This window comes from Marmota monax, unplaced genomic scaffold, assembly GCF_021218885.2.
Source record: "Marmota monax isolate L192 unplaced genomic scaffold, Marmota_monax_Labrador192_F-V1.1 WCK01_AAM20220418_F8-fsc00107, whole genome shotgun sequence".
In the NCBI taxonomy this organism is placed as follows: Eukaryota; Metazoa; Chordata; class Mammalia; order Rodentia; family Sciuridae; genus Marmota; species Marmota monax.
The window spans coordinates 6,616,965-6,641,216 of record NW_026693761.1 but is presented as its reverse complement, the minus strand read 5'-3'; the positions used below and the strand labels follow the sequence as shown (position 1 = coordinate 6,641,216).

The 24,252-nt window shown below is 41.6% G+C and overlaps 1 protein-coding gene across 1 annotated transcript; it reads left to right on the top strand.

The window, feature by feature from the left end:
• Nucleotides 1–4,558: 4,558 nt before the first annotated feature.
• On the top strand, nucleotides 4,559–6,049 carry LOC124103981 (sperm motility kinase-like). The gene has a single exon (XM_046460649.1). It carries the CDS (start codon nucleotides 4,559–4,561, stop codon nucleotides 6,047–6,049), a length of 1,491 nt encoding a protein of 496 aa, XP_046316605.1.
• Nucleotides 6,050–24,252: the final 18,203 nt, after the last annotated feature.

The following is a 24,252-nucleotide window of genomic DNA, read 5'->3' as shown; positions in this document are numbered from 1 at the left end:
TATTACCCATTTTCACGTCCAATATCCTTAAGTTTTTACCACAGAAATCACACAACAAAACGCACAAAAACAAACAAACAAAAAAACATATAGAACACAGAACAAAACACAAGAAAACAGAAACCCGGCGCCGAAACAGAAAAACAGAGGAGCAATGCAACGTCTTGCCAAAGCTCCGGGGTAGGAGCGCATGCGTGCCCGTCGGCACCTCTCTACCCTTCCAGAGGAATTTCCTACAGAAAAGAACAGAGGACAGAACGATTTCTCGTTACTGTCCGGACAGGAGTATGTGTGAGCCTCGCCAGGCCACCTCTCTGTCATCAGAAGACATCTCCCTTAACCGGATACCAGATGTTATAAAGGCGCCACTTACCTATGGAGGCCTCCTCCACCAGGTGCTTGCTGATAGTTTTAGTGCGGCAGTTCGCCGCAGTGCTCCGGGGACCAAAGGATCACTCCGAGGCCTTGGAATGTCTCAAGTTGCGCACCCCCTACAGTGGCTCTCCAGCCCGGAGCCCTGGAGCGAAGGCTGGCTTCAGAATTTCCAGCAGTCTGGTCTTGTGATCTGGTCAGGCAGGGTCATCTCGCTGGGGCCTCCAAAATGTTAGACCAGGGTGCAAGAAAAGACCACTGACTCCAATTAAAATCAAATTAAAGCAAGCTTATTTTTTTGACCGGCCGGGCTGCCTTTCCCTTCCAAAACAGCGGGAACAAGACAGCACCCCAGCTTTCCTTCAGCCCAGCTTTATAGCCCAGAAAGTTACACAAAGGGGGGTTACAGATAACAGAACTCTGACAAGCATCACACTAATGGTAGTTTATATTTTTTGCTGGCCCCAACATCAGAATTTATGAGGACCATTAGAGTCTCAGAGAGGGTCGTTGTCTGGCCAGGGAAGGCCAATATTTATGAGGTGTCACTAAGTTTCAGAGAGGGCTGCTATCTGGTCAGAGAGCCAGGCATGGGTGAGTTCAAGGCACGGGCAGGCATTCCAAGCAGGTTCAGAATTTGCAGTAATTTATAGTAAAGCCGAAATTATCTTTTTCATGGCTTTGTGGTGAGATTGCTCCCAATTTTAAAAAAGATCAGGTTGGGTCTATCACAATGGACAGGATCCTAAGGAAAAGCAGTGCTCTGGGATAAGTGGAAGTTTGGGTGGATCGCTGCTTTGGGCATGCTTGCCCAGTTGCAGCCTGTTATTCTCTGCCCAACTTCTCTGCCCTGAACGGAACCTGGGTTCTGTCAGTGTTCAAAACATTAGGAAGATTCCCTACTACTGGTCCAGTCACTGCCAAGGGTTCCTCTCTCAAATTGGCATAATCCATGATAAGCACTAAATTCAGGAAAGGAGGTAGAGTTTTCTTGCCACCATGTTGCCAGCACATTCCAGATGTGATGGGGAGGCTAAAGATCTGATCTCTCACAAAAAGTGAATGATATATGTCAATGAAAATGAGACCCAAAGGGTGATGGAATAAATTAAGTTTATCTTCTATAAAGATGCTAGGCTTAAGTTTCTAACACTTAGGGATGGATGAGGGGTTTTAAAAATGGCTGTAAAACTCTTTTACATGCCTCCCATCAAGATGTGAGGTTCATGTGTTGTGATGGCAAAAGTGAGACATCTGTAGTTGAGGGGAGAGATAAAGAATGTCCATGGACTTCTGCCGTTTCTAAATTTTATTTACTCAAATCACTTGGTACAATTTCACTCTATAGGTTATTAATCAAGGAATGACAATCCTTAATGCTGGGCATTGCAATAGTCATGATCAATTCAAAGCAAACAATTCTAAGCTAATTCCAAGCACTGCAAACACACTTAATCATGACAGACCTATTACAGACATTCCTTCTGCATGCTGAGCTTAAGTGCTAGATTGAAAGTCTTAAGTCTTAGATCTTAAGTCCAGCAGAAGCACACTCAGACTGCAGCAACCAGGTCAAGAACCAATAGAGGCTTTTCCTGGGGTGGAGTTCATGGCTGGGTGAGGAGAAAGCTGCTGTACAGTTGGAAAGCAGTGAGGACAAGGCAGAGGATTAGGCAGATGAGAAGAGTTGGGATGTCAGGCTCTCAGGCTTGTGTGCTTCAGTGTTGGATGGCTGAATGTCTGTTCCTTTGCTCCATCATTTATGCTAAATCTGAGGGCTTCTGACCGCCCTTTCAATCCCTATCAGCTGTTACCAGGTTTCTCTGTGATGTCTTTCATTCTGAGGTCAAGCCATTTCATCTGGTGGTCTCCGTCCTGAACTCTTGTCTTTTGTGTTTATCAGGGCAAAGGCAAATGACAGAGACTTCACTCTGAGTTTTATCAGGGTTGTGGAAGGTGACTTATTTTATCAGGCTATGCCTAATGACCATATTGGAGGGCTCCATAGGCATGCCTGGTGGGGACTGAAGTTTTATTTCAAAATGGAGTTACTAAGGCTAAGGCCCTTCTTAGGTTAAAGCTATCCTTACGTCATAAGGCTATCCTTATGTCTCCTGCCTGGAAACACGGATAGACTTGTAACTACTTCAAACAATAAAATATGATGGAGGTGGTACTATGTGACCACCAAGGCTGGATGATAAGAAGCAATGAGACTTTTGCCTTGCCCATTGGAACCCTTGTACTGGAGCTACAAGCTGTCAACTTATATGTTAAACTATCCTGAGGCTGCCATGTTTGGAGGACACACAGATGCATGGAGAGGACTCATATATGCACTCTGGTCAAAGATCTTGCAGAGCTCAGTGTGCAAGACATCTCAGCTCAGGTGCCAGACATGTGAATGGAGACTCCCAATGATTCTAGCCTCCAGCCATCAAGTCCCCCTCATGTCTCTGAGTCTTCCTAGATGAGATACCAAAGAACATGAAGCAGAGGCAAGACATCTCCCTGTACTCTGTCCTAATTTCTGACCCAACAGAACCTGTAACCATAATTCACTACTAATTTTTGAGGCAGTTTGCTATTCAACCATAGTATCCAAAACAGATCTTGATGATAGTGGAAGCCTCTTCCACTCCCATACTTGAAAATCTAATGTTCTTGAGGAAAAAACAGATCTGTACATGGCAGTTTGTGCCAAATAATTGTTTGTTTTTTGAAAGGATTAATGTTTAGCATTGTCACATAAGGTGGCAGGTTTTATGCAGAGTGCATGAATAGTTAGGTTCTCGGCACAGACAAAGCACATGTAAAATGATGCATACATTTTTTCTATCATGAGGAAAACAATATTTCATGTACAGTATTAAAATAAGTTAAATGAGTGAGAATTTTTAGACATATTCTTCAGTGTATGAAACTAAGGTATTTCTATGCTATAAGGCAACAGAAATATACAGTTAAAATGTATTATATGGGTATCAGGCACTGCTCAAAACACTACATCCTCCTATCCATCCATCTATCCAGCCTGCCAACCAACTTAGTGGCAAAAGAAATTATCAAAAAAAGGGAAATAATAGATAGCATTTCCCCCATCAAGCAGTTGCTAACACCTCTGAAGGAGGGGAAAGGTGGGACTTTCCAATACAAGCAAGCACCCCCTGAATAGCTGTTTTCCGCCTTTTGGTCATGTAGGCATGGGAAGAAAGGAAACCATAAATCTATAAAGGGGTAGGACAGGCCCACTCCCATGGGCACCAACTCTGGGTTCCCTACCCTCCCTACCCTCTCGCTTCTCTTAAATAAAATTTACATTTTACTCTTGCCTCAGCATTTCTCAGGTATTTAATCTTCAACACCCCAGGGGAACAAATACCCCATCCTGACTTTCAAGACCAGTATCACAATCATACATCTAACTATTCATGCTTCCTTCCTTCCCTCCATCCATCGTCCATCTCTCCACCTACCTCTTTATCTCTCCATCTGTCTATTTGTCCACCCAGTTGGACAATGAATCAACATTAAGGGAAATCTCCAAGGGGTTAAATTCTATATTAGGCTCTGGGCATCTAAAATTAAATAAGATCCACCCCTGTTCTCACTTAAGATAGTTCATAGGCTAGGAGAAGTGCTTATACCAGAGAAGTTTTGACATGTGCAGGACTTTGATGTTTCTCATGGCCCTTGGTTCAGTGTGGTTTGTGTCCTTATGATGAGATCAGGGTGGGGCCCTTGGTTCAGCTTGGCTTGTTCCCTTATAAGGAGATGAGGGTAGGGCCCTTGGTTCAGGGTGGTGTTTTGTCCTTATAAGGGGATAAGGGCGGGCCCTGGTTCAGCTTGACTTTTGTCCTTATAAGGTAAAAAGGGTGGGCTTGGTTCAGCATGGCCATTGTGAGGGAATTTCAAAGAGCAGGTATATAAGAGAGTGGCCACCACTGGGTTTTTGTCCATATGTACAGGAAGCTCTTGGTGGTGACCTGTCGGACTCCCAGATAGTTAGTGCATTTTGTGGTGGTTGGTGGCTGGTGGTTGGTGATTAGCGATTGGTGGTTGTGGTCTTCTGGGTTTTTTGATTTGATTTTTTTTTCCTTTTGTTTCTTTGCTTTCATTTTGGGGGCTTTTTTATTTTAGCTATTTGTTTTGGTTTATTATTTTTTTTTTAAGCTAGCATCCTAAGATGGTGTTCCATTTTAGTAGCAGCAGTGAGAGTAGTGAGAGCAGTGAGAGCAGTGTAGAGAGACCAGGGCCGGGCTCCTATGAGCCTGCCATCACCGACCATTATGAACTTCTGCGGGACATTGGGAAAGGGGGCTTCGGGAAGGTGAAACTTGCCCGCCATCGCCTCACGGGGACAGAGGTTGTGGTGAAGGTTGTGGCAAAAGTAGGCAGGAACCTCCCCTTCCTGTCTGAACCCCATATAATGGCGGGCTTGGATCACCCAAACGTGATCCGACTCTTCCAGGTCATTGAGACCCTCAAATATATGTACATTATCATGGAGCATGCAGGTGGGGGACATCTTCGGAGCCTCATCTCGGAACCTGGTGGCATGCCTGAGGAGGAGGCCCGCAGACTCTTCAGGCAGATGGTGCGTGCTGTGCAGTACTGCCATGAGAAGGGCATCGCACACCTGGACCTCAAGCCCAAAAACTTCGTGCTGGATGCCAGTGGTACCGTGAAACTCATTGACTTTGGCCTGAGCACCAGATTCACAGCCGGGCAGAAGCTGAGCAAGTTCTGGGGCACTCTCCAGTACTTTGCCCCAGAAGTTGTCCGTAGGGAGGAATACGAGGGCCCCCTGGCGGACATCTGGAGCCTGGGGGTGGTTCTCTATGTCATGCTGACAGGGAGCCGCCCATTTATAGCAAACAGTGTTGGGGAGGTGAGGAGGCTGATCATGGAGGGAGCCTATGGCATTCCTGAACATGTTTCCAAGGGAGCTCAGAGCCTCATCCTTGAGATTCTGAAGGTGGACCCCAGGCAGAGGCCCAGCCTAAAACAGATAATGAGCCACCCATGGCTGAGCCAGGGCAAGGAAGATTCACCCCGTCCTTCTGGCGAGGCCCTCCCCACCCACCCGGATCCTGCCATTATAACAACTATGTTCGACATGGGTTACGACCCCTATAACATCTGGGTGTCCCTGTCAAATAAGAAATACGATGATGCCATGGCTACCTACCTCCTGCTCAAGTGCCAGAGAACCCAGGGGGTGGGTTGCACATGCCAGGAGAAGCCCGTGCAGCGTCGGGTGGTAGGGCCTCGCCCAGGCCCTGCAGATCCTCCTAGGGTCGACCCCAGGAAGTGCTCCAGTGAGCCTGCCCTTGGCTTGCCCTGTGAGCAGCAGCAGCAGCCAGAGGAGGCCAAGCTGTCTCTGCAGAAGGGTGGTGGCAGTGCCAGTGTGCCTGGCATTCGTCTCCGCTTTGTCCACGTGGACACACCCCCTCCCAGCCTAACCTCCCAGCACCACCCTGTGCCCAGCACAACCGACTCCTCCAGCCTCAGTAGCGAGATCACAGAGGACCACAGCTCCTCCTCCCAAGCTACCTCCACAGAGCCAACCCACCACTGCATCAGGGGTTGGAGGAGGGTGAGGAAGAGTATTGTCTCCTGCCTTCGACAGCTGTGTTTCATCCCATGCTTCAGTCATTGTTCAGGAGCACAGTAGTTCCAGTGGAAATCCCCAGCCAAGACCAACAGAACCAATGAACAGCCCGAAGACTGAGGTGTGCCAACAGGTTTCCAGGCAGGAGCGCATCTGGGTCCATCAGGAGTCTCTTCTGCCCCCACCTGCGAAGACACCTCATAGAGACTTTGCCTTGGGTCATGTTTCCCTGTCCTGCTTTTTGTCCTGTTTCTCCCCTTGCTTTGGGAGAAATTTTTAATTTTTTTTCACAAATTATAAAATTGTTTCAAAGATTTTAAAAATGCAGTTTTTGTTTGTTTATTTTTAAGACGGGGGCCTCAGGATAAAGGCCGGTGCCCAGCAGCCATCCTTTCCAAGGCCTAGACTATTGTGCCTCCTTCTCCTGCTCAGTGTAAATACTCCCTCACCTTGAATCAGGGTAGATTGGGAACTTACTTGCCTTGAGCCAATGTAGGTAGGGACTTATTCCCCTTGACCTAGTAGAGACAAATTCTCCCTTTGAGCAAATATAGACTTGATTCACTTTGAACTGATCACTTTGGCCAGAAGAAATTCTTTTCCTGGTCTTTAGGCCCCTCCATGAATTGTGTGGGGAGTGTGGAGTGCAGCTGTTGAAGATGTTGGTAAAGATGGTGCCCAGACTGCTTCTCTTCAGGGAGTTTAGGTCCATGACACACTGAATGGCACGTGAACCGTCACCTCCAATCCCTGTGAATGGCGCACCTCCAATCCCTGAAGTGGCGCGAACTCTCGGCCAATGAAGAAGTAACAGTCCACTCGCCTTGCTGCTCCTCATCCTGTGTTAAGCCCATAAATATCAATACCCTGTTTGTGTTCATTCTCTTATTCTCTCTTACTCTCTCCCCCCTCCCCTCTCTCCCCCCTCTCCTCTCTCTCCCCCCCTCTCCTCTCTCTCCCCCTCTCCTCCTCTCTCTCTCTCTCTCTCTCTTTCTCCTCTGTGACTGGCCACTATGGTCCTGCTAATAAAATCTCGGACAGGTATACGGTTGTTTTGGCTTGTTGAGTTTACGGAGCTTTTCCATCTTCCTTTACAGAAGACACCTGCAGCAAGGTACTGGGGACTCCAGAGTGTTCTATGGCTTCATTTCCATGATCCTATGGGCAGGGAAACAAGAGCTGGGCCAGTGGGAAGGAGAGGGCCTGCCTGCAGCAGTGGCTGGGTGCTTCACCACATGGCATGCATCCTGCCCACCCAAAGGCTCCTGCTGGTCACACCTAATCATAAACAGTGAATGAAAAACCAGCCTCTATCTCAGAGCATAGCCTGTCCAAGGAAGGGGCATGGCCTTTGTCCTTGGAAAAACCCACAGAGCACTCCTAGGCACATTCCCACCCTGCTAAGTTGTTTATCTTCAAATAACAGGAGAGATCTTCTGCGCCAGGTGTCCCTGACTCAGGCTAGGTGGGGATCCATAGCAACCCCCTAGCAGCCACCAATCAGCATGAGACAGGGAAATACCTGGGATGCCAGATGACCCTCCCAGTAGTTTATGGTGGTTGATAAAATGTTGGGAAACCATGTAGTTCAGCACGTATACCCCTCTTGGCTTAAACCAATCAGTTCAAATGAATACCCCTTTCGTACTGACCAATCACCCCTACCCAACTTGTTCCCGCCAGTGAATGTGCTAATCATGTTTTAGAGTTGTTATTTGATTTTCCCGCGGTGTGTGATGATTTGCTAAGAGATGCTATGATGTATGTGAAGTCCCTGCCTTCTCCAAAGAATGTATAAAACTGCTGCAAACCTTGGGCTCAGGGCCTCTCAGCGTCACCAGTTGCTATGTGTGTGCGCAGAGGACCAAGCTAGCTCACAATAAACACCTCTTTGCTGTTTACATCGATCTTGGTCTCTGGTGGTCTTTTGGGGATCCCGAATTCAAGCATAACATTCTGGTGGAGTTCGGCAATAAAGAGTTGCTGTTTTGAACCTACAAGTGCTTCGTGGCGGCTCGGTTATTTGTGCCCAGCCAGACTGCGGCAAAAAAGTAAATTTTGAAAAGTAAAAAAAAGGGCAAGGACTTCTTGAGGTTCAGGGACAGGATGAATCAAATGTGTGCTACCAAGAACACTAGAGCATTTGGAATCAGAGAATGCTTTCTCCTTTTGACCTTGGATCTCCAACAGGAAATGAGTTTGTACCAGGACAAACTGCCCCAGAAGACAGTGCAGAGAGCAGAACCTGACTGGCCTAAGGTTTGTTATGATGGTAATTGATATTTAGAAGCTTTACCACCAGGAGAAAAATGAGGTAAAGAGGAAATGTGAAACAGTCACAAATCATCACCCTACACAAAGAGGCCTCCAGTTTCTGTGAAAGATAGAAACTCTGAAAAATAAATAATCTAACAATAAAAATTCTTAAGTGGTGTGGGGGGGCAGGGGAGATAGCACTTAAGTTATTTTAGAAAGATCACAATTTTTAAAAAAAGATCACAATTAAAAAAAAAAAAACAACCTATGGTTTGGAACTGGGCTTAAGATCATTTCATTTAAGATTATTTCATTTACTTGAGTGACACATAGTGAAATGGTTTCAAGTGTTTGCCATTGCCATTGTTTGCATCTGGAATGTCCCCCAGAAACCCATTTGGTAAAGGCTTAGCCTCCACTTGGTGCTAATTGGAGGTGGTAGAAACTGTTAAGAGGTGGGGCCTAGCTCTTTGGATCATTGAGGTGTGCCCTTGAGGAGATTATGGGACCTCACTCTCTTCTCTTTTATGTCCCTGTCATGAGGTGAGCAGTTTTACTCTGCTATGCATTCCTATGAATTCCCATCCTGATGTATCACTATAGGCCCAAAGCAACAGGGACAACAGATCACAAACCTCTAAAACTGTAAGCCAGAACAAACCTTTTCTTTTTATAATTTGTTTATCTCAGGCATGTGTTATACTAATAGAAAGCTGACAGAGCCTGAGTACAGACTTTTCAGAAATAGAATGAATAAATAATTTACTGCTACTTGCAATTTAATTAATTTTTGCAATAGTTCTAAGTAGCAGCAAATTAATTAAATTCCAACAAAACAAAACAGAGGCAGTAGATAGACCAAAATTTCTCTCTTAAGAGTACTCTGCTAGGCACAGTGGTGCAAGCATGTAAGCCACTTGGGAGGCTGAGACAGGAGGATCAGAAGTTCCAGGCCAGCCTGGGCAATTTAGCAAGATTATGTCTCAAAATAAAAAATTAAAAAAGAACTAGAGATGTAGCTCAGTGGCAAAATGTTTCTAGGTTCAATCCCTAGTACTGTAAAACAAAGCTGTGCTGGGAAAGGTTGTCTCAGGATAGAACAGAACCAAGGGAAAGAGCTAAAAGGGTGACTTGGTTTGAGTTGTATATTAAGCTTTAAGTCAGATCTACCATTAAACTTTTCATGCTAGGGATTGAACCCATCATCTTAACTTGATTACATCTGCAAAAACCTAACTTCCAAATAAGATCTCATTCACAGGTACCAGGGGTTAGAATTTGAACATTTTTGAGGGTATGCAATTCAACCCACAACATCTGATATTTGGGTGGATAAAACAATCCTCTGGGATGGCCTCAAACTAAAAAACTTCTTTACAGCAAAGGAAACAATCAAGAATGTGAAGAGAGAATGGGAGAAAAATCAAAGCATTATCTCCAGGATATATAAAGAACTCAAAAAAACAACACTGAAAAACAAGTAATCCAATCAATAAATGGTCAAAGGCACTGAAAAGGCACTTTACAGAAGAAATACATATGGTCAATAAATACATGAAAAAGTGTTCAACATCTCTAGCAATTAGAGAAATGCAAATTAAAACTACACTGAGATGGAGCTGGGATTGTGGCTTGGTGGCAGAGCACTTGCCTAGCATGTGTGAGGCACTGGGTTCAATTCCCAGCACCATATAAATAAATAAATAAATAAATAAATAAATAAATAAATAAAGTATTGTAATCATCTACAACTAAAAATTTATTTTTTAAAAAAACTACACTGCAATTCCATCTCTTCCATCAGAATACAAGTAACAGGGGCTGGAGTTATAGCTCAGTGGTGGAGTGCTTGCCTCATGCATGTGAGGCACTGGGTTCGATCCTCAGCCCCAATAAAAATAAATAAAGTAAATAAAGATATTGTGTCAATCTTTTAAAAAAGATATTTTTAAAAAAGAATGCAAGTAACAATAAATGTTGGCAAGGATGTGGAGAAAAAGGTACACTCTTACATTGCTGGTGGGACTGCAAACTGGTACAAGCACTCTGGAAGGCAGTATGACAATTCCTCAGAAAACTTGAAATGGAACCAGCATTTGACCCAGTTATTTGACTCCTTGGAATATACCCAAAGGACTTAAAATCAGCATACTACAGTGACACAGCGCATCAGTGTTCATAGCAGCTCAATTCACAACAGCTAAGCTATGGAACCAACCTAGTTGCCCTTCAACAAATGAATGGATAAAGAAAATGTTGTATACACACAATGGAATATTACTCAGCCATAAAGAAGAATAAAATCATGGTGTTTGCTGGTAAATGGATGTAACTGGAGAGTACATGCTAAATAGTCTATCAAATGTTCTGTCTAATATATGGAAGCTGACACACAATAAGGGGGAGAGAGAAGAGAAGTTCATTGGGTTAGACAAAGGGGAATGAAGGAAAGGGAGGGGGTATGGGTATAAGAAAGACAGTAGGATGAATTGGACATAACTTTCCTATGTTCATACATGAATACATAACCAATGTAACTCCAAATCATATACAACCACAAGAATGGGAAGTTATTCTCAGTATGTATAATGTGTCAAAATACACTCTACTGTCATGTATATCTAAAAAGAACAAGCTTAAAAAAAAGCTCAAATGAAAGCATAACCAACAGAGTAGACCACTTGTAAGACAGGACATCAGACAATGAAGACAAAATACATAATCTTGAAAAGAACATAGATCACACAGTGACAATGGTAAGAAACCATGAGCAGAACATTCAAGAAATATGGAATAGCATAAAAAGACCAAATTTAAGAGTTATTGGGATAGAGGAAGGCATAGAGGTCCAAACCCAAGGAATGAACAATCTATTCAAGGAAATAATATCAAAAAACTTTCCAAACATGAAGAATGAATTGGAAATCCAAATTCAATAAGCCTACAGGATGCCAAATGTACAAAATCACAACAGATCCAAGGCACATTTTAATGAAAATGCCCAACATACAGAATAAGGAGAGAATTTTAAAAGCCATGAGAGAAAGGAATCAGATTACATACAGGGGAAGACCAATTAGGAAAACAGACCCTCAAAGCTAGAAGATCCTGAAACAACATATATCAAGCTCTGAAAGAAAATGGATGCCAACTAAGAATCTTACATCCAGCAAAATTAAGCTTTAGATTTGATGATGAAATAAAAACCTCCCATGATAAACAGAAGTTAAAAGAATTTATAGCTAGAAAACCGGAACTACAAAACATCCTTGGAAAAATATTCCATGAAGAGGAAATGAAAAACTACAATGAAAATCAGCAGAAGGAGGTAGTACCCTAAACGAAAATTTAATCAAAGAAGAAAATCAAGTCAAGTTAAATAACAAAAATAAACAAATATGGCTGGGAATACAATCCATGTCTCAATAATAATCCTGAATGTTAATGGCTTAAACTCATCAATCAAAAGACATAAACTAGCAGATTGAATTTTAATAAAAAAGACCCAACAATATGCTACCTCCAGGAGACTCATCTGATAGGAAAAGACATACACAGACTGAAGGTGAAAGGTTGGGGAAAATCATACCACTCACATGGACTATGGAAGCAAGTAGGGGTTCCCATCCTCATATCAAATAAAGTAGACTTCAAGCCAAAGTTAATGAAAGGGGATAAAGATGGGCATTACATACTTCTCAAAGGAACCATACACCAACAAGACATATAAATCATAAATATATAGGCCCCAAACAATGGAGCAGCTATGTTCATCAAACAAATTCTTCTCAAGTTTAAGAGTCAAATTGAATACAACACAATAATCTTGGGTGACCTTAACACACCTCTCTCACCACTGGATAGATCTTCCAAACCAAAGTTGAATAAAGAAACTATAGATCTTAATAATACATTAATAACTTTCACTTAACTGACATATACAGAATATTTCAACCTGCATCAAGAGGATACACTTTCTTCTCAACAGCACATGGATCCTTCTATAAAATACACCATATAATATGCTACAAAGCAACTCTTAGCAAATACAAAAAAAGTAGAGATACTACCCTGCATTGTATCAGATCATAATGGAAAGAAATTGGAAATCAATGACAAAATAAAAAATAAAAATTATTCCAACACCTGGAGACCAAACAATATGCTACTGAATAAACAATGGGTTGCAGAAGACATCAAGGAGGAGATTTAAAAATTCCTAGAGGTAAATGAGAACATAGACACAACATATTGAAATCTCAGGGACACTATGAAAAGACTACTAAGAGAAAACTTCATCGTATGAGGTTCATTCCTTAAAAAAAAGAAAAAGTCAACAAATAAACTATCTAACATTACATCTCAAAACTCTAGAAAAAGAAGAAGAAATCAACACCAAAAGCAGTAGAAGACAAGAAATAATTAAAATTAGGGCTGAGATCAATGAAATCTAAACAAAAGAAACAATTGAAAAATTGACAGAACAAAAAGTTGGTTAATAAATAAAATTGACAGACCCTTAGCAATGCTAATGAAGAGAAGGAGAGAAAAATCAAATTTCCAGCATACGTGATGAAAAAGGTAATATCACAACAGACACTACAGAAATACAGAGGATAATTAGAAATTATTTTGAAAACTTATACTCCAATAAAATAGAAGATATGGAAGGCATCAACAAATTTCTTAAATCATACGATCTGCCCAGATTGAACCAGGATGATATACACAATTTAAACAGACCAATATCAAGTGCTGAAATAGAAGACATCATCAGAAGTCTACCAACCAAGAAAAGCCCAGGACCAGTTGGATACACAGCTGAGTTCTACAAGATCTTTAAAGAAGAAATCACACCAATACTCTGCAATTTATTTCAGGAAATAGAAAAAGAGGGAGCACTTCCCAACTCATTCTATGAGGCCAATATCACCCTGATTCCAAAACTAGGCAAAGACACATAAAAAAAGAAAACTTCAGACCCATATCTCTAATGAATATAGATGCAAAAATTCTCAATAAAATTCTGGCAAATCGAATACAAAAACATCATGCACCACAATCAGGTGGGATTCATCCCAGGGATGCAAGGTTGGTTCAACATACGGAAATCAATAAATGTAATTCATCACATCATATGATCATCTCATATGAAAAAGCATTTGACAGAATACAGCACCACTTCATGTTCAAAACATTAGAAAAACTAGGGATAACAGGAACATATCTCAACATCATAAAGGCTATCTATGTTAAGCCCCAGGCCAACATCATTCTAAATAGAGAAAAATTGAAGGCATTCCCTCTAAACCTGGAACAAGACAGGGATGCTCTCTTTCACCACTTCTATTTAACATAGTTCTTGAAACATTGGCCAAAGCAATTAGAAAGACGAAAGAAATTAAAGGGATATGTATAGGAAAAGAAGAGCTTAAATTAGCACTATTTGCGGACGAGATGATTCTATGCCTAGAAGACCCAAAAAGCTCCACCAGATAACTTCTAGAACTAGTAAATAAATTCAGAAAAGTAGCAGTATATAAAATCAACACCCATAAATCAAAGGTATTTCTGTATATCAGTGACAAATCCTCCAAAAGGGAAATGAGGAAAACTACCCCATTTACAATAGCTTCAAAAAAATAAAATAAAATAAAACACTTGTTGGGAATCAACTTAACAAAAGAGGTGAAAGATCTATACAATGAAAACTACAGAACCCTAAAGAAAGAAATCAAAAAAGACCTTAGAAGATGGAAAGATCTACCTTGCTCTTGGATAAGCAGAATTAATATTGTCAAAATGACCATACTACCAAAAGAACTCTACAGATTTAGTGCAATTCCAATCAAAATCCCAATGACATTCCTCATAGAAATAGAAAAAACAGTCATGAAATTCATCTGGAAAAATAAGAGACCCAGAATAGCTAAAGTAATCCTTCGCAAAAAGAGTGATGCAGGTAGCATCACTATACCATAGCTTAAACTACACTACAGAGCAATAGTAACAAAAACAGCATGGTATTGGCACTAAAATAGATTTGTAGACCAGTGGTACAGAATAGAGGACACAGAGACTAACCCACATATTTAGAATTATCTTATATTAGGCAAAGGTGCCAAAAATATACATTGGTGCTTGGAAAATTGGAAATCCATATGCAACAAAGTGAAACTAAAGCACTATCTCTCACCATGCACAAAACTCAACTCAAAGTGGATCAAGGACCTAGGAATTAAACCAGAGAAACTACATCTATTAGAAGAAAAAGTAGGCCCAAATCTCCATCATATTGGATTAGGCCCCAACCTCCTTAATAAGACATGAATTGGTGTGAACATACTTTATATACAACCAGAGATATGAAAAATTGTGCTCTATATGTGTAATAAGAAATGTAATGCATTCCGCTGTCATTTATTTTTTAAAAAATCAATTAAAAATTTTTCAAAAAAGAGTTCAAAGTCAGCCTAAGCAACTTAGTGAGCCCCTAAGCAACTCAGTGACCCTGTCTCTAAATAAAATATAAAAAGGGCTGAGGATGTGACTCAGAAGTTAAGCACTCCTGGGTTCAATCTCTGGTACCCCCCCAAAGAAAAAAATGTACAAAGAATCCATAAAGTCCTTTACTTGTGTTTTATTCATAAAACTGTACACACAAATTATGGATATGTCACACTGTAAATACTCAACAGGTGTTTACTATTATTTTAATTCAGAATGTTTTGTGAGTCAGTGATTATGTATCGAATTCGTGATGGAGCTGAGTACAGTGACACATGCCTGTAATTCCCACAGCTTGGGAGACTGAGGCAGGAGTATTTCAATCTGGAGGCCAATCTCAGCAATTTAGTCAGTCCCTCAGCAACTTAGCAGACCCTGTCTCAAAATAAATAAAGAGGACTGGGGCTATAAAAAGCATCCCTGGGTTCAATCCCTAGCACAAAAAAAAAAAAAACAACTTCCTACTGGAAAATATTTCAGATCCACAAATCTTTCGCTTTTATATAGGCAGTATCTAGAAGACAGTGAAGGGTTTTGATTAACTTCACAGTAATTAGTTGTAAAATTTTTGTGTCTCTTCTTATGTGTTCCTTCAAATTTTTCTGATGATCAAAGAGCTTTGAAGTACCAAACTCATTAGGGAAAATATTATGATAGAAATATAACCAGTGTCAGCTCTTTTTACAAAATATTATTTGGATGGAAAAGCTGTTTTTATGGCAGCGTTTAAGTTTACTTTCCTAAATGTCCAGAGGGTGGCAGCACCATGCCAGAATTTTCTGGAAAAAAAATATTGTTCTGAATTCACACTCCCAAGCTGGCTTTTTTGCATTTTGAACTCCTTTTCCTGGATCTCAGATTCTTTCATATCCTTATTTAGACTTTAGACCATCACTTAGGTGGAGCGAGCCCCCTTCTTATTGGAGGATGCTGGTCAATTCATGGATTGGAAAAAATAGGCTTTTCACTTTGGCCACAAAAGACTAACCTAGAGTGTGACTCTAAACAGGTGCCTGTGTTCCTCAGAGCCTCAGTTTTCCTTGTGTGAAAAAAAAAAAAAAAAAGGACAGCGGAAGACTGTCAAACCCAGGACTTCGCACATGCTAAGAGATTCTTGGAGGTCCTCAGCCCTGACAGGACCTTGTAACCTTCAGGGTGGGTGGGTCCAGATCAGAGATGGGGAAAGCCACTAGCTGGAGTTCCAACGTGTGAGTCAGAGGCCGTAGGTGACGGAGACTCGCAAGGTGAACTCTGGGGCATTCTGATTCCCTGGAATAAAAAGTGTAAAACGGTACTGCGATTTTAAAACAAACCGGGATGTATTCGGAAACTCCACGGTGAGTCACGATAATCTTTAACATAAAACTGAAGACGTCAACAAGATTCTGTGCTTTAGAAGGCTTTTCCAGAGGCTACCTATCCACTCCTTTCTGCCCTTGAGGTTACTTCGATGGAGACCGTCACTTGGGGCAACTGTTTTGTTTACTTGAAGCTTTATGGAGTTTGTTCAATAGAAACTTTTTTTTTTTTTTTTTTTTTGAGACGGGTGTTCTGGCGCCCTCTGGTGACCAATCACGAGCACCACTCACCTAATGAGTTTCAACCTCTCAAACCAAAAAATCAAAGTTTTAACATTTTGAGTTATACATTACTTTGCAAAAGCAAGGCTTCTCTCAGATGCTTCCCACTAAAGCTGACACTATCTCTAGGAGTACTTGTTGGTTTTCTATAAAATGAATCAAATCTTTGTAGTTGATTTAACTCATCAATTTTTCCTCTATTGGTGCTTGGAGTTCAATTACTAATGCATAATCTAATAACTTTCTCTTCCTCCTCCTCCTTCTTCTTTTCTCCTTCCCGCTCCTCCTCTCCGTTCCACTCTCTTTCCTTTTGCTCCTCCTTCTCCTTCTTCTCCTATCCTTCTTCATTTCCTCCTTCTTGGTGTGTGTGTGTGTGTGTGTGTGTGTGTGTTGCTAGTATCAAACCCAGGGCCTTGAACATGCTAGGCAAGTGCTCTACCACTGAGTTCCATCCCCATCCCTGAGTGTCTGTATTTCTGCAGCCACTTCCCCACCTCAAGGTCAGCACAACTCCACCTTCTTAGTCTTTACCACTGTCCTGGACTGGATGCACAAGCGTGAACCTCCTGGCTGCTTTCCCAGGAAATAATTAATAAGCTCTCCAGCTCTTTCATGCATCCCTTTTTCCTTCCACCAGGTTTTTGTTTCTGAGGTTGCAACAAGATTCTTTATTGATCAATCTTAAATTATGCCCCCACCATTAATATAAAAAGTCAAGGTTAAATAAATTGAATATGGGAAGTCATAAAAGTATATGTAATTTAATATATGCATATTCCCTGAATAATTTTGATTTAGGTAAGAAAAAAGCTATCTACCAAACAACTATTATTTTGTGAGTTTTGTTGAGATGAAGCAACTGTTGCCTCCATTTCTGTCTGTCCATCTCTATATTCACTTGACAATAGCAAGAGTAACTTGAAATTGAACACCTGTTTCTACTAGATAAAATCATCAAGGTAAAGCCCCTGAAGCCCACCACTGGAGTTAGGGACTCAGTGCTGGAGAGAATATTAGAGCCCAACTTCTTCACCAGGGCAAGAAGCCAATTCTTGGCACCGCTGACTGACGGGACATTATGCTAGATGCTAACTCTGCTTCTGTCTGCCCTTGGACCTTTTCCAGGTAAACTTTTCATCTGAGCACCCCAGTGTCTCCTACCCCTTCCAAATGAGGCAGAGAACAACAGCCTAAAAAGTTCATTAATGATAGTTACTAGTGTTACCAGTTCTGATGTTTTAACATCCCTGACTGGTTGGTGCTGTCCAATGTGGCAACCTCTAGCCATATGCCAGTATTGGGCACTTAAAATGTGGCGCCTGAGGTAGATATTGTAAATATATTCTGGAGGTGTAATAAGAGTACAAAGTGTCCCATTAATAACTATATTTTGATTGTGTGTTGAAATTATTATATGTGGATATACTGGGTTAAATAAGATATATTGTTGAAATCAATTTCAGCTGCTTATTTTTCCTTTTCAAATTCGGCTGCTCAGCAATTTAAATATGCATACATGGCACATATATTTCTATTGTACTCTATTTGCTGCTCTCTAGACCTTTCTGGCCCAGACAGAGGTATTTGTCTGACCATCTCCACTTTAAGTTCTTTTGGGGGCTAAATACTCCCCTAAAGGGCACGATCTGCCTGGTTTCTCCTAGTTTGTCTCCTCCTGGTTAGTCTCATCCTACTGCCCAAGGAGTTATGTGACACATGATGGCTACTGTGAGAAAGCATTCTAACATGATGTCCTAGGTTGTTCGCTCTATTCTTGGATAACTCTAGCTGTTAGAAGATTCGTTCTTATATTGTAGCCCAAAATGTTTCCCTATTACAGCCTTCTATGTGAATAAATGTGAGTCATGGTTAATGACTAGATAGTAACAAGTTTATGGCATTTATTTAACCAATTCCTTATTGTAGTCATCTTAGGTTTAAAAAAATGAACCATAATGATAATTCTCCTCATAGTTAAATATTTTTTTTTTGTACCAGAGATTGAACCCAGGAGCGCTTAACTACTGAGCCACATCCCCAGCCCTTATTTTAATTATTATAGTGAAACAGGGTCTTGCTAAGTTTCTGAGGGCCTTACCAAGTTGCTTAGAGTGGCTTTGAATTTACAATCCTGTTGCCTCAGCTTCCTGAGCCACTGAGATTACAGGCATGGTCCACTGGGCCGGGAAATAGTTAAACATTTTTACACCTGTTAAATGAGTTTCTTTGGATAAACTCTGGCCCTTATAATTACTGAATTAAATGGTATATACGTCTTTAAGCTTCTGACACCATTCTGCATTACTTCAACAACACTGGCTATTATAATACAAAAACTCTTTGTAATTTTTTTTTGTTTTTGTTATTATTGTTGTTTGCTTCTTGGTGGTACTAGGGATTGAACCTAGGGTCTCATACATGCCAGGCAAGTATTCTACCACTGAGTTATATCCCCAACCTTTTTTAAATTTTATTTTGAGATATGGTCTTGCTAAGTTGCCATGGTTGGCATCGAACTTTTGATCCTCCTGCCCCAGTCTCCTGAGTAAATGGGATTACAGGCATGTACTACTGTACCCAGCAGTAATTTTTAATTCTTATAAAATGACTTTTTAAAATGGCAATTTATTGCATTAGTGGTATAATGCTTTAACTTTCGGGTATTCTATGCATTTTCCCCACACATAGTTTTCTTTCCTTTGCATTTTCATATTTTTTATTGTTCTTTTTTAAAGAAAATTCTAGATTGGCTTTTCTCCCCTTCTTAACAAATGTCACCTGGTTACCCTAGCCTTGCAATGATCACAAGAACTTACTTTCTTAAATTAGTGGTTTCTTTTCCATTTATTTATTTATTTATTTATTTATTTATTTATTTATTTCCAGATGGAAGAGCAAGCAGTCTGGTTCTGATTGTCCCATGGGTCCTGAGTGACCCACAATGACAACTTGCTACTTTTGTGTCTTGTGAACTGGAAAAGATGAGCACCCATGTCCTTGGCTGAGGTGCAGAATCCCCTCCTCTAACACCTGCTGGTAGAGACAACAGGTGAGGAATGAGTGATTTCTCCTGCTTGTAAGGAAGCTCCAAACTCTCCCTCAAGGTTTGTTTTTCTCTTTTATCTTTCTGTTATGGTTTATATAACAGGTGACCCCCAAAAGCTCCTGTGTGAGACAATGCAGGAATGTTCAGAAGTGAAAATATAGGGCTGGGTTTGTGGCTCGGTGGTAGAGCACTTGCCTAGCACCTGTGAGGCAATGGGTTCGATCCTCAGTACCACATAAAAAATATTGTGTCAATCTACAAATATATATATGACTGATCAGGTTGAGATGAGAGTTGTAACCTAATCAGTGAATTGATCAACTGATGTGGATTAACTGATGTGGTAGTAACTGTAGGCAGGTAGGGTGTGGCTGTAGGAGGTGGGTCATTGGGAGAGTGCTTTTGGGGCTTATATGTCTTCTTGTAGAGGGAGCTCTCACTCTGTTTCTTGTGTCATGAAGTTGCTTTCCTCTACAACACTCTTCTGTGATGTTCTGCTTCACCTTGGACCTGAGCAATGGAGTCAGCCATATGTAGACTAAACCATGAGCCCCAAAATGAACTTTTCCTCCTCTAATTGTTCGTTTCAGGTTTTTTTTTTTTTTTTTTTTTATCACAGGCAGTGAAAAAGCTGACCAAAACACAAGCCCAGGGAAGCTGGGGAAAGAAACTCACTGACAGCCACAGGAAAGGCATCTTGTCTTCTTATCAGTGGGTGCCCACTAGAGAGTGTTTCACAGGGCATGAGTGTTGCCATATTTTACACCTGCTGTGGTTTGGATGTGGTTTATCCTCCAAGGGTTCATGTGTGGAAAACTTGGTCCTCAGTGGTGATTTTCAGAGATGAGGTCTAGTGGAAGGGCCTTAGGTCACTGGAGGAGCTCTCTGGAAGGGACTAAGTTTTGGTGGGACTCCTGAGTTAGTTTTTATGAGAGAGTTGTTATAAAAGGAGTAAAACTGTCTGTCACCCCGACCCCTTGCCCCTACACCTTCCAGGCTGGTTATGTGATCCCTCCCTCTCACACATGCTCCTGCCACATATTATCTGCCATTAGGCCTTTATCAAAGGATGAACTGATTGATGGGAACTTCCAATCCTGAACTTTCAGCCTATAAGACTATGACCTAAACAAACATTTTTTTCTTAGTAAAGTATCCAGTTTCAGATATTTTGTAATAGCAATGAAAAACTGTCGCGACCCCTCGCCGGCAAGGGAAAACACAACACAGGATTCTTCTTTCAGCAGTTTATTCAGGCCTTGATTCAAGTATCATCTTCTAGCGACCCCCCCGCCGAGCGCCCAAGCACAGCCTAATAAAGCCTCCCGCATACCAATCCCAAGCTGCCACGTGGATCTCTCTCATAGGGTGGTAAGGGATTGCGCGCCAACTCTCCAAAAAAGGAGTTGTTTATCACAGGCCACAGTGGAAGCCGGCGCCATCTTCTAATGGCGGCCACGGTCTATAAGAATGGCTTACCACAAAAAACTAACTGCTGGGTCCCCATTTGAAGACTTTCATCCATATGCCTGTGCCCCAGATCTCCTTGTCACCGATTTCCTAAAATTTGTCCTTCCAAGTCCATGGCCATTTGAGTCAGTGTGAATGTGTCACTATAGTTCTCTACCTCAGGCTACCCTCTTCTTTCACAAGAAGACATAGCATATAGAGTTCTGTCCATAGAAATATTCCTTCATTCCTGTTTCTCAGGACCACCCTTTAGTAGAGTGTAGTATAGCAGAAGTCCATTTCCAGCAAGTGATGGCCTACTAGGCAGATAATTATAAACTTGGCCTATGTTTCCTTCTCCCCTATTAACTGGCCATTTGGAACTCCTCACAAGGGCGCTGGCGTGGACTGAGAGATGACAAAGTATGGGGGTCTGTGCCACCTGTGTGTGCAGGATGCTGTGTGTTTATAGACCTTCTTATAAGGATGGGCATATCATTTCCATTTTATGAGAAACCTGTTGTGTGTAACTAAATTTTTATGTTTTGATGGAGCATACAATACCCAGTTCAGGATGGGCAGCTTCGGTCACAAGTGTCTGCCAGGGCTTGGAAGTAATTCAGGAAGGTTTTCTTTGTTGTTGTTTGGTCTGTTTATTTTGCAGTACTATGGATTGAACCCAGGGACACTCTATTATTGAGCTACCTCCTGGCCCCCACCCCCTTTTAAAATTTTGAGACAGGGTCTTGCTAAGTTGCCTAGGCTGGCCTCAAATGTGAGATCCTATACCTCACCCTCCTGAGTTGCTAGGGTTGCAGATGTGCACCACCATGTCCAGCTGTTTTTATTTACAAATAGAGAATAGTTGAAGGCCTTTCAGGAGCTGAGTCTTTCCAATGAGGGGTGTGCAGCCATTTTATGGTGACTCCTTTGGAAGCTGGAGGAATAAATATCCTAACTTCACTATCCTTCCTCTCTCTGATCACCTTCTGGGTTTATTGTGGGCAGAACCCAAATGGAACCCAGAGAGCAAAAGGTTCATTAATGACTGCAGACGACCTTATATGTCACACTAAGGATCTTTTTGGTCTGAAAGTGCAGGGAAACAGCCAAATGAGCATCACCGCAGAGGAGCCATTCAGCTAGATGTTGCTGGGGCCGCTGTGAGCCAATCATCAGCCGGCAGCTGGAAGTTTGCTGGCAGCTGGAAGTTTGCTGGGGCCCCTTCGGCTGTGGCTCTCAACAGTTGGAAAGCAGTAACCCTATTTTTACAAGAGTCTTGGTTTCTCTCTGTAATTTCTATAAAGTGCAAAAAAATTAACAGTTCACAGCTCATTATAATCATTGAGTTCTGCTTCTATCAGTATGGATGGAGGGCCTTTGCTTAATTAATCCCTCCATCTCATTTTCATTTCCTTGCAACACTCAGATCTAAAAGAGGCTTGCTGTCCATAGGAGCTATGTGGCTTAGGTTCTAACAGTCTGAGAGGCAGCTGGATCCAAGGGATTAGAGGTTATGATAGCTGAGCCTGTTACTTGGCATGAGGAAAACACAGAGGTAGGTCTTGACAAGTCAGAGCAAGTGTGATCTCAAAGATGGCAGCTCTCCTGCTGTGCCTGGCAAATGAGATCAGTTTGTTGAAAACTATTGGGAAGAATGAGACTTAATGTGTATGCTTTGACATATCACTCTGATTCAACAGAAATCATTCATTTTTGAGCACTTCCAAAACTAGTAAACTGTTTTCAGAGCACATCATTTTCTTAATGTTTATTTTTTTAGTTTTAGGTGGACACAATATCTTTATTTTATTTTTATGTAGTGCTGAGGATCGAACCCAGTGCTTCATACATGCTAGGTAAGCACTCTACCACTGAGCCACAACCCCAGCCCCACCTCTTAATTTTATAAAATCAATTAAGCAATTTTAGAATTTTACTCTTTATAATATTTGCATACATAGTCAGTTTTAACTCACTTTTATGCCTAAATCAATCTCTCTCTCTCTCTCTCTCTCTCTCTCTCTCTCTCTCTCTCTCTCTGTCCTGGGGCTTAAACCCAGGGGTGCTTTAGCACTGAGCCATATCCCCAGCCTTTTTTACTTTTTAATTTTGAGACAGGGTCACACTAAGTTGCTTAGAGCCTTATTATGTTGCTGGGGCTGCTCTCGAACTTGCACTTCTCCTGCCTCAGCCTCCCTTGTTGCTGGGATTATGGGCATGGGCTGTTGGGCCCTGCCACTCTTAAGTTTTGAAATTCAGTCCTCTGATGGAATTTCAACGAGGACTTGTTTGGGACTGTGGAAGATGTAAGAGATGTTAGATGAATTTGAGTTCTGCCTTTGAAATCATATTCATTTACCCTTTCTTTGCTCAATTTCCTTATGTGTGAAATGGTGAGAATGCTAGTTGCCTCATTTTGGTATAAAATTCTTGTAATAATATTACGATTGTATACATGAATAGTGTGAGCCAGCATCTGTCTGAGTGGATACTATTGGGATGGTATATGTGAATAATCTGAGCCTGGATATGAGTTCGTGCTATTACCATTTACAGAAGGAGAAAGTGAAGCTTGAAGTACTAGCAATACACCACACTGCATTTGTGCTGCACTCATGTTCACTCTGCTTCACCTGGCTCTAGCTCTGGACCTTAGCCTCTTGTTCAGTGGATCTCATCTGGTCTCCTAATGCCATGGCTGACTCATTCCCCAAGGTGAGGGCCAAGCTTAGCCTGATGTCCACTGCAGCATTGAATCTTTTGTCTTTTCTTTATTAACTTACTATTAAATTTAATTTTCTTTAAATACATAACTCTCTTTCATTCTCAGCCACTCTGTGGAAGAAGAGAAGACCCCCACTACCCTGCATTCTAGGGATTCTGTGTATAAAGCCTGATATGGTAAGGATGAAGGATAAAAATAGTATTTATAAATGAGAAGAAGGTAATTATTTCTACATTAACCTTCAGATGCCCCCATCTCCACATCCTTTTGCCCTTTAGAAAAAGCACCACTGGCAGGGATGGGAGTGTATTTCAATGGCAGAGTGATTGTTTAGCTTGTGCAAGGTTCTGGGTTTGATCCCCAGCATGAGAGGGAGGTGGTATGAGGGGGATGGGGGAGGGGAGGCAGGCAGGGCAGGCAGGCAAGCAAGCAAACTTAAGGGGCTAAATGTAGCTCAATGATAAAGTGTGTTCTTAGCTCTTGCAAGGCCCTGAGTTCAATCCCCATTACCATATAAAAAGAGAGAGAAAAGAAAGAAAGAAAAAACCCCTAGGAATCAGTTTGAGTGTGGACAAATCCTTTCCTCTAGAAACCCACTCAACTCCCACAATAGAATAGGAATCTCTGAGTAAGAAGAAGAGAAGGGATTTGCTCCTCCACCCTCAAGTCAGCCAGTTGGCCACTTTTTGTTGCTATAGGA

What these genes read in the sequence shown, in the direction of transcription:
- LOC124103981 (XM_046460649.1), top strand. Translation starts at nt 4,559, where the DNA reads ATGGTGTTCCATTTTAGTAGCAGCAGTGAGAGTAGTGAGAGCAGTGAG.